A 10485-nucleotide genomic window follows, 5' to 3' on the forward strand; every position below is an offset into this window, starting at 1 on the left:
CCATATAAGTGTAGGGAAAATATAGGAGAATAAAAAGTAAATAAAAATAATGCATAAAAAAGAATAATGAAGGCAAAAAATGAAATAAAATAGAACTGATGAAGTTTTTCCGGTTGCTGTTCAAGGTGAGAGGAGCAGGTGAATATAGGTCACGCAGGATCCGTTCCGCCGTCTCTGTGGGAAGGAAATAAAAGGAGGAGATAAATCATCTCGAATGGCAATATGTAAACATACATACTCAGGGGGGCAATCTACAAGACAACAGAGTGTCTGGGGTAACTTAGAGGTTAGAAATAGGAAAATCAATATTCAGGCCGTTAGGTTTAAGACATTTTAATTCAAAGATCCACCATAGTTCTCGTTTATGTAGTAAGGCCATTCGGTTACCACCTCTTTTGAGAGGAGGAATATGGTCGAGAAGTACAAAACGTAAATCACGTTCAGAATGGCCGGACTCAATAAAGTGTTTCGGGACTGGGAGATCCAATCTCCCCTTGCGGATTGTGTACCGGTGTTGATTGAATCTGGTACGGAACTCACCGGTTGTTTCCCCCACATACAAAAGATTGCAGGGACAGAGTAAAGCGTAAATGACAAAACTGGAGGTACATGTGAGGTAATGTCTCAACGTATAAATTTTACCGGAGTTGGGGTGTAGAAAAGTGGGACCTTTTATCATTTTGGGACAGTTGATGCAGTGACAGCATGGATAGCTGCCTCTGCTTCTCACTGTCAGGTAGCGTTGTCCTGTGCGGGATTTATCTGCCACATCTGCCTTAACAAGCCTGTCACGTAAGTTGGGTGGTCTTCTATATGACATGAGAGGTGGTACTTGGAACTCTTGAATATGTGGGAAAGCCTGTTTGAGTAGGGGCCAGTGTTGTCGGATAATGGATGAAATTTGACTGGATTTGTCGCAAAACTGTGTGACAAATGCAATGCGGTTAGAGGGGGACTTAGTTTTTGGTTGATGAATCAGGGACTGACGGTCCATCGCTAGGACTTCCTGTTTGCATTGTGCAGTAAGTTTTTTGGGGTAACCCCGTTTAGAGAAATTGGAGGCCATCTTATCCAGTGTGTCAGAGATCAGATGTTGGTCACTGACGATCCTACGAGCCCTAACCATCTGACTGCGGGGGAGAGACTTAATCATGGGGCGTGGATGATGACTAGAAAAGTGGAGAATCGAGTTACAATCAGTGGGTTTGGTAAAGAGACTGGTGGTTAGTGTGCCTTCGCTAACAGAGACCAAGGTGTCTAGAAACTGAATAGAAGAGTGAGAGAAATTGAGAGTAAACTGAATGTGTGGACAGATAGAGTTAAGGAAAGACTGAAAAGAAAGCAGAGACTCGTCGGAACCGCACCAAATGAGGAACACATCGTCGATGTATCGCCACCACCCCAGCACTTGGCTGAAGTGGTGGGATACATAGACGTGTGACTCTTCCAGCGACGCAACAAAGATGTTGGCGTACGTTGGGGCCACATTGGTCCCCATGGCGGTTCCGGCGATTTGTGCATAAAATGTGTCATTGAACAAAAAATAGTTGTTAGAGAGAACAAAATCGAGAAGAGAGATAATAAACTGAGTTTCAGGTAAAGAGAAATCAGGAGTAATAGCGTGAGTGACTGCTGCGATGCCTTCCGCATGGGGGATTGAGGTGTACAGGGACACTATATCGAGGGATGCTAGTGTGACATCCCTCGGTAATGGTACTGATTCAAGTTTTAATAGAAAATCAGAGGTGTCTCTAAGGAATGATTTAGCACGAGTGGCATATGGGCGTAGAAGCTGGTCAAGAAAAATGGAGGCATGACTAGTGATGGAGTCCCTCCCGGAGACAATTGGTCGTCCGGGAGGGTCCACCAAGGACTTATGAATTTTGGGTAATAGGTAGAGAATTGGTGTCACCGGGTGCGAAACCATCAGAAAAGAACAAAGGTTATCGTCAATCAATTGTTGGTCGAGAGCAGGAGTAAGTATAGCTGCTAATTTACGTTCAATATCATTGATAGGGTCTCTGGACAGTTGTTTATATGTACTGTGGTCATTAAGCTGGCGTAAGGCCTCGCAAATGTATTTGCTGCGGTCGAGGACAACTATTGCGCCTCCTTTGTCGGCAGGTTTTAAAATCAAATTATGGTCCTGCATAAAGGATTGTAAGGCTAAGATTTGCTGGGAAGTAAGGTTAGGATGCTTAAGTTGACCCGGACTAGATCTTAGTGTAGCAACATCTTGGTTAACAAAAGTACAGAAAGTATCAAGTATACTGTTGTTAACAGTAGGAGTAAATTTACTTTTCTTGGGTAAAGCAAAATCATCAAATTTAAAGGAAATCTTAGCTGATTCTGCGGGTGTGGTTCCAGGCCCCACAAGAGCATGGTTGGGGTCAGAGAACCAGAGCCGCAGTTTCAGTTTACGAAAAAACTGTTGTAAATCAATTTCAAGAGAAAACCAATCTACTCTGTTAGCGGGGCAAAAATTTAAACCTTTACTCAAAACATCGAGTTGATCATGAGACAAATTAATTGAAGAAATATTTACCACGTTTTGTTTTGACGTTTCGTGGTCACTTTCACTGGTTGGGCTTTGGGGGGACGTCCCCTTGTTCTTCCTACGCCTCCATTGTTTGCTTCCTCCCCGTCTGGTGGGTCGCTTAAAGGTGGACGAGGTCCTAAAAAAGACTGGCTATTATGTTTAAGTCCATGTGGGCCGGTGGTAGTGTCCGTTGAAGAAGAGGTTTGTGCAGTCCGAATGTCCTGATTCTTAAAGTCTCTAATCCGCTTGGAACGTTTGTTGGTGACATCATTCCATGTGTACACACGGGCATTCTCATAGTCAAGGCTGTCCCTGTGCCATTTATGGCGTTTAAAGTTCTCTTGCTCGCTCCTCGATTTTTGGAGGGAGCCAATTTGTTTTTGCATAAAGGTATCAACCTCAGTGGAGGAGGAGGATGATTTTAAAGTATCCTCCAGTGAAGTCATTTTAGTGCGTGTAGTAACAATGTCTCTCTGGAGAAAGTCGATATTAAGCAAAATAAGTTCAAGAGAGAATCGATTAGCAATAGATTCATATTTGGTCCGGTATTCTGGGTCACTTGTATATGCATTGTCCTGTGGTTGTACCCTAAGGCCACGGGGAATCCTTTGGGTTTTAAAATATTCGCCCAAGGTGGTAAGATGTAAGGTTAAAGACAACATTTTGCGAGATTCCATTTCATATAGACGTTGAATATCGTTGACAGAAGGGGTATGAAGGAAAGTAGCGTCCCCATCAACACAGGACAGAAGTCTGTCAATGTCCCCATCTGAGTAGGTAGATGTTGTAGTTGGTGCCACAGTACCTGTTGGTAAGGAGATGGAAGATGCATCCATATTGAAGGTGTTGAAATCCAACTGTAGGTGCAAGCTCTGATGACCAGTAGCAAAACAAAGGATAAGGAGCAGCACTCTGGAAATTATAGGTCGAAGATGGGTGCACACGGTCGGAATCCCAGGTCACGGGAGACACTTCACAATGTAGAAAGGATAAGACTGTAGCACTCCAATAAGATGAAAAGTGAATGTGGCTTTATTCCAATTCAAACATCAAGGCAACGTTTCAGCTGCACGCAGGCAGCCTTTGTCAAGCAGTTACATAGTGCACATGGTGCGGTATATATATGGTGGAAGGACATGACGTCACAATTACATCACATCATTAGCATATCAAAACAAACAATCAATATATATTATATTACATCATAATCATTGTATATCAGGCAGTAGTGAACTACAAGTGCATATTAGGTGTACAGTGGTAATAAACGTAAGAGAATGTGAAGAGAACTCACAACGTAAATCTACAGAGACGGGATCACTGGGCGGGTCCTGCGTGATGTAACAGAAGAGCATCGGGCGCTCCGTCCTATGGCGGAGTGGCGCGCGATGTTCAATGCAGCAGAGAAATGCTTGGACCGCAACCGGAAGGTGGGGTTGGAACGCAACCGGAAATGGTGCGATCGCACCCAATCGCATGGGTGGAAAAGAGCAGAGGAGACTGCAGTTCGGGCATGGGGGGATGTCGCGCACGCGCAGTGAGTGGGTATCACATGCGCATGCGCAGAGAGAGCAAGGAAGCATGTCTGGCCATTATTGTTGAGGGCAGCTGAAAGGGCAAAAATAAAATAAGAGAAAATAATAAAGAAGGTAATAAAGAAGTGGCGGAGCAGCAGGAGTATGAATAGGGGTGCACCTAATAATACTAAAAAATAATAATAATACAAAAATTATAATAATAATAATAATAATAATAAAAATAATAATAAAAATAACAAAAATAAAAATAACAAAAATAAAAATAACAAAAATAAAAATAACAAAAATAAAAATAACAAAAATAAAAATAACAAAAATAATAATACAAAAAATAAAAAAAAAATAAAAAAAATAATTAATATGAAGATATAATAATAATAATAAAAATAATTTAAAAATAATTTAAAAATAATTATAATAAAAATAATTATTAATTATGTATTTGCCAGTGTAACAATGCACCTGTGCGGATGTAACCATGATGGCGGGATACTGACAGTAGCGTGCGTATTATCACTTTACTATGTGTGGGTGCCTTGAGGTCATGTATACTTCTGATGGCTATTAAATTCCACTTTTCTGGCAAGTCAAGGGTTTCTTAGTTTTAAGATTAAAGGATTTTATGAAGCATTGTTCAGTAATAATTTGATATTCTATTTTGCCCGATCTTTCTAATCTCCTCCGTTTTTTTGTTTTTTTTAGTACATTATGCCGGGGCTGTGGAAATCTACGCACCTAACGAATTATTCGCTGAGAACGGTACATACGTGAAGCTGCCTTGTACTTTCAAGTCTACAGAAGTGACGGGCAGCACGACATCCGTCACGTGGATGTTCACAGAAGAAGGCGCCAGTACGGCCGGTGTCGTGGTAAGATGACATTCTCTAGCACAGTCGCTTGGTTTATGTAGAGCAGGGTTTCCCAACCAGGGTGCCTCCAGCTGTTGCAAAACTACAACTCGCAGCATGCCCGGACAGCCAAAGGCTGTCCGGGCATGCTGGGAGTTGTAGCTTTGCAACAGCTGAAAGCCCCCCAGGTTGGGAAACAAAGTCCAGTCCCTCCAGACACAAGAACGTTAAACTCCGCCAAGCGTCCATATGTTATGAATGGAGAGAAGAAAGTACTAGGGACTTGCAGCTGACACCAGATGGTAGAATTCTTAATTTTAAAGGGGTACTCCACTGGAAAAAAAAAAATCTTAAATCAACTGGTGCCAGAAAGTTAAACAGATTTGTAAATTACTTCTATTAAAAAATCTTAATCCTTCCAGTAGTTATCAGCTGCCGTATGATCCACAGGAAGTTCTTTTCTTTTAGAATTTCCTTTCTGTCTGGCCACAGTGCTCTCGGCTGACACCTCTGTCCATTTTAGGAACTGTCCAGAGTAGGAGCAAATCCCCACAGAAAACCTATACTGCTCTGGACAGTTCCTAAAATGGACAGAGGTGTCAGCAGAGAGCACTGTGGTCAGACAGAAAGGAAATTCTAAAAGAAAAGAACTTCCTGTGGATCAGAACAGCAGCTGATAAGTACTGTAAGGTTTAAGATTTTTTAATTTAAGTAATTTACAAATCTGTTTAACTTTCTGGCACCAGTTGATTTAAAAAAAAAAAAATTAAATAAAAATAAAAACCTTTAATTCAGGATGTGACTGGAGTATAAGGCTATGTTCACATACACAGCTTGCTGTACGGAATTGCGGCAGAATTTATGTGCTCAATACACAGAATTCTGCCGAAATTCAAAGCTCTATTTAGTTTAGTGGGATTCCGCCCACAGTTCTGCAAAATTTAAAGACCGTCTTTAAATTTTGTGGAATTTCCGCAACGGAATGTTCAGCCATGTAAACGGGACAGCGGAATCCCAATGAACATGGCCCTTATTTATTAAGAGTGTTGTGTAGGTTTCTTTATGGGTTTAATTCCCTACAATCTATTTTCCATGGTATTTACTAAGGTTTCCCTACATTTTCCACTTTCCCTAAATTTTCCACTTTCCCTACATTTTGCTTTTCTTACACATGCTCTGATCTGTCTGGTTTTAATCGTCTCAAATCCACCACATTTTATGTGGAAACCTTAGTAAATATGTTGGGTTTTTTTGTGAAAATGTCGGGAACACGCCCCATCTCGGAGACCACGCCCGCTTTTACGGCCAGTCGCTCCCCTTTTTCGGGATTTCTAAGCCAAATGGAGCGTTAGTCCGGATTTTTTTCAATTCTGGCGCAAAATCTGGTGCAGACAGAATTTTTGGTGCAATGCGTCAAAATCTGGCGCATATTGTTTTTTTAGGGCCGATACTGATAATCTGTCACCTTTCAGGCCAATAACTTATACCGATATTTCGGTATAAGTTATCGGCTATTTCAACCCCCCCGGCGGGACAGAAGCCATTGCAGATCAATCATTGCTTTAAATCAATGAACTACAGTGGCTTTTGTGGTGCCAGACCGCCGCCACCACCCTCTTCTCTCCCCCTGCCTGTCCTGAGTCTAACCACCACAGTTGCCCCATCGCCTACCCCCCCATCCTCTGGCCGCATGCCGCTGCCCAATCGCCTCCTCCCCCATCCTCTGCCCACATACCGCCGCTGCGCCATCTCCTCCCCCCATCGCCTCCCCCCATCCCCGGTGTTATAATTACCTGTTCCCGGGGGTCCACGATCCTTCAGGCTCTGTCGGCGTCCTGCGCTGTCACTGGGCGTACTGACTAGGGATCGACCGATTATCGGTATGGCCGATAATGACGATTTTGGGCATTATCGGTATCGGCAATTACCCTGCCGATAATGCCCCGCCCCCCGCACCGCCCCCACCGCACCGCGTCGCACCCCCCCCCTGTAGTGTCCGGCGGCATTCCGGGTGGAGGGTGAACCGGTCCGGGATGTCCTTCTTCTCCGGGGGTCCTCTTCTCCACTCCAGGCAGGCTCCGGCCTAGTACGCTGCATAGACGCCGCTACGCCGTGACGTCAGGTGCGTCGCTGCGCACGGGCGTCACTGCGCAGCGGCGTCTATGCAGCGTACTAGGCCAGAGCCTGCCCGGAGTAAAGAAGAGGACCCTCAGAGAAGGACAGCCCGGACCGGTTCACCCTCCACCCGGAATGCCGCCGGACACTACAGGAAGGAAGGATGGCCCGGACCACCCCGACAGGTAGGGGGAGAGAAGCGGGTGGCGGCGGCGGCCTATGGCACCGCAAAAGCCACTGCAGTGCATTGATTTAAAGCGCCCGCTTTAAATCAATGATCTGCAGCGGTGTCGCGGGGGGATAAATAGCCGATAACTTATACCGGAATATCGGTATAAGTTATCGGCTATCGGCCCTAACCTCCACCAATTATCGGTATCGGCCCTAAAAAACGATATCGGTCGATCCCTAGTACTGACGGTGACGTCGCGTTGGCGTTGGTGGTGGGTGATGTGATGCGGTGCGGTGGGGGCGGGGCATTATCGGCACATCGGCAAGGTAATTTCTGATACCGATAATGTCCAAAATGTCCGATAATCGGTCGATCCCTAGTTTGCAATAGTAAATGAGGGCCAATGTGCTTTTACATTTCGTTGGAATTCCACGGTGTGAGTATCGCCTAAGATGTGAGGTATTGTTCAACGGTGTTTCCAAAACAATTGTGCACCTAAAGTGATTTTTGCTTTTATCCTTTCCATATATAAATGTTCACAAAGGGCCACAACAATAAGGAAACAGCTGACTTATAAGAGACATAGTAGTGGAGTAATAGAACTGAGCCAAACAACCTTTGCTCATCAATTTACTTTGCAGTCGATGATTTTTAATTTTTGTTTTCCCCCCTGTCTTTTCATTAGATTTTCTATTACATCAATGGGAAGAAGTACCCCGGGCAGGAGCCGCGCTTCAAAGATCGGGTCACCTGGGTGGGAGACATCAATAATAGGGACGTTTCCATCAAGCTAGACAAGATTACTTTTAAGGACAATGGGACCTACAGTTGTAATGTTTTAAATCCTCCAGATATTATGAGTACCCCCAAGCAGATAAAGCTGCGGGTGGTGGAGAAAGGTGAGTGATTTTTCTTTCTTTCTATTCTTCTGTCTCTGCCCTCCTATAAAGATATGTCTTCAGACCACTTTGTATAGCAAACACCAAAGGGATATACAATCTTAGTAAATGGTTAGTGTCCTGCACCAATGAATGGATGGCATATCCTAATGTAATATCATTAAAGTCAAAGGGGGCGTTTTGCACAATTGGTGTTCCACTTTTTCCAGTTACTGTAATATATATAAAACATTTGTTTGTATATATGTGTGTATATCGTCCAACAAGTAATGGCGCAGCGCTCCAAAAATAGATTTAAAAAAAAAGTGAATTTATTCACCCCATGTTACCAACAGCAACGTTTCAGCTCAACACTAGAGCCTTTTTCAAGCATAGCTTGAAAAAGGCTCTAGTGTTGAGCTGAAACGTTGCTGTTGGTAACATGTGGGGAATAAATTAACATTTTTTAAAATCTATTTTTGGAGTGCTGCGCCATTACTTGTTGGACTATCTAAATGGGTCAAGATCGTACCTAGGACGCCGGGCACCCACATATATTTTTTTCTGTCTGGTGGTGCTGCAACTACTCTGGTATTTATCTGTGTGTGTATGTATATATACATGTAGAGAAGGTGGAGGACAGCACCTGGTCGCAGCTTCTGTGCAAGTGATCGTCCAGATAACCAGTCGAGAATGTCAACATCCAAGCAAAATTGGTCACAGCACAAAAGCAGCAGACTCCAATATGTAAAGAAGGCTGTGGTCTCTTATTGGTTACCAACAGTGCAATGTTTCGGCTATAGGTTAGCCTTTGTCAAGCGTATATACATATATCCCCGACATACGATAATTTCAACATGCGATGGCCTCTCAGAGGCCATCGCATGTTGAAGGCAGCATCAACCTACGATGCTTTTTTATGTCAGGGCCATTGCATAAACGGTTATCTGGCTGCGCAGACTGCTTCATCTGCCACCGGATAGCCATTTAAGGTGGTCCGGTGGGTGTCACTCACCTGTCCCCGCCGCTCTGGACCGTCCTCTTCGGGATCCCCTGCATCGCCGGTGCTCTCCATCGTCGTCACCGCACACGCCATCCCGTCATCAAATAGGAGCGGCGTGTGCAGCGACGTGATAACTGCGATGAAGAGATGCAGCAGAGACGGTCCAAGGACGCGGTGACAGCGATGGAGGGCAACATCTCGGGCAGCGGTGGGCAGCGGGAACAGGTGAGTACTGTATAACCACCTATACCAGTGGTCTTCAACCTGCGGACCTCCTGATGTTGCAAAACTACAACTCCCAGCATGCCCGGACAACCAACGGTTGTCCGGGCATGCTGGGAGTTGTAGTTTTGCAACAAATGGAGGTCCACAGGTTGAAGACCACTGGTATAGGAGGTTATACAGTACTCACCTGTTCCCGCTGCCCACCGCTCCCCGAGATGTTGCCCTCCATCGCTGTCACCACTGTCCTATACTTTTCATTGCACGGATCCCTCAACATACTAAATTTAATTAAATAAATAAATTAAATATAATGTAGGTGTGGTGTGGGAGGTTCTCCCCTTTGAACAATTCTCACTTGCTAGTAAAGATCAGTAAGCCGACCACAAGGCATTGCCCTGCTGGGATCCCTAGTGATCAGCTGTGACAGCGCCACCATAGGAGAAGTGAAACGTTAATGTCTATTCCAGTTTTTTAACCAGTGTACCGCAAGCTGACAGCACTTACATAGTTAATCCTGTCTGCGGCACCAGTTCTGTGTAAAACTGTATCTACGTTCCTCTCCCCGTTTTCTCTGTTCATATCATGCAGTCCTCTGGAGGAGCAAGTGGCCATACACGTCTGTCTCCTCCACCGTCTGATGCTATGGAGGAAGCAGAGTGACGTGTGAGTAATCAAATTCTACCCCATAGGACACCATGATAAGGAGTTTTACACAGAACAGGCTGCAAACAGTATAGACTTTGTAGGTGCCTTACAGTGAGGAGCAAACTACCTGAAGGGAGGTCTTACCTACTGGGGGACAAACACCTGCAGTGGGTGCTACCTACAGGTGGTCCTACCCACAGGGGGAATACTACCTACCAGGGTTCCTACCCACAGGGGGAATACTACCTACCAGGGTTCCTACCCACAGGGGGAATACTACCTACCAGGGTTCCTACCCACAGGGGGAATACTACCTACCAGGGTTCCTACCTACAGGGGGCATACTACCTACCAGGGTTCCTACCCACAGGGGGAATACTACCTACCAGGGTTCCTACCCACAGGGGGAATACTACCTACCAGGGTTCCTACCTACAGGGGGCATACTACCTACCAGGGTTCCTACCTACAGGGGGCATACTACCTACCAGGGTTCCTACCTACAGGGGGCATACTACCTAC

The 10485-nt window shown here is 44.9% G+C and overlaps 1 protein-coding gene across 1 annotated transcript in view; it reads left to right on the plus strand.

Moving 5' to 3' along the window:
- The window catches only part of MPZL1 (myelin protein zero like 1), a 58113-nt gene that overhangs the window by 33875 nt on the left and 13753 nt on the right, over positions 1–10485 (plus strand). The window contains 2 exon segments of the mRNA XM_056559891.1: positions 4780–4946; positions 7898–8111. Of these exon segments, the coding sequence (XP_056415866.1) occupies positions 4780–4946; positions 7898–8111 (381 nt within the window).

Source organism: Hyla sarda, chromosome 2 (genome assembly GCF_029499605.1).
Source record: "Hyla sarda isolate aHylSar1 chromosome 2, aHylSar1.hap1, whole genome shotgun sequence".
Lineage (NCBI taxonomy): Eukaryota > Metazoa > Chordata > Amphibia > Anura > Hylidae > Hyla > Hyla sarda.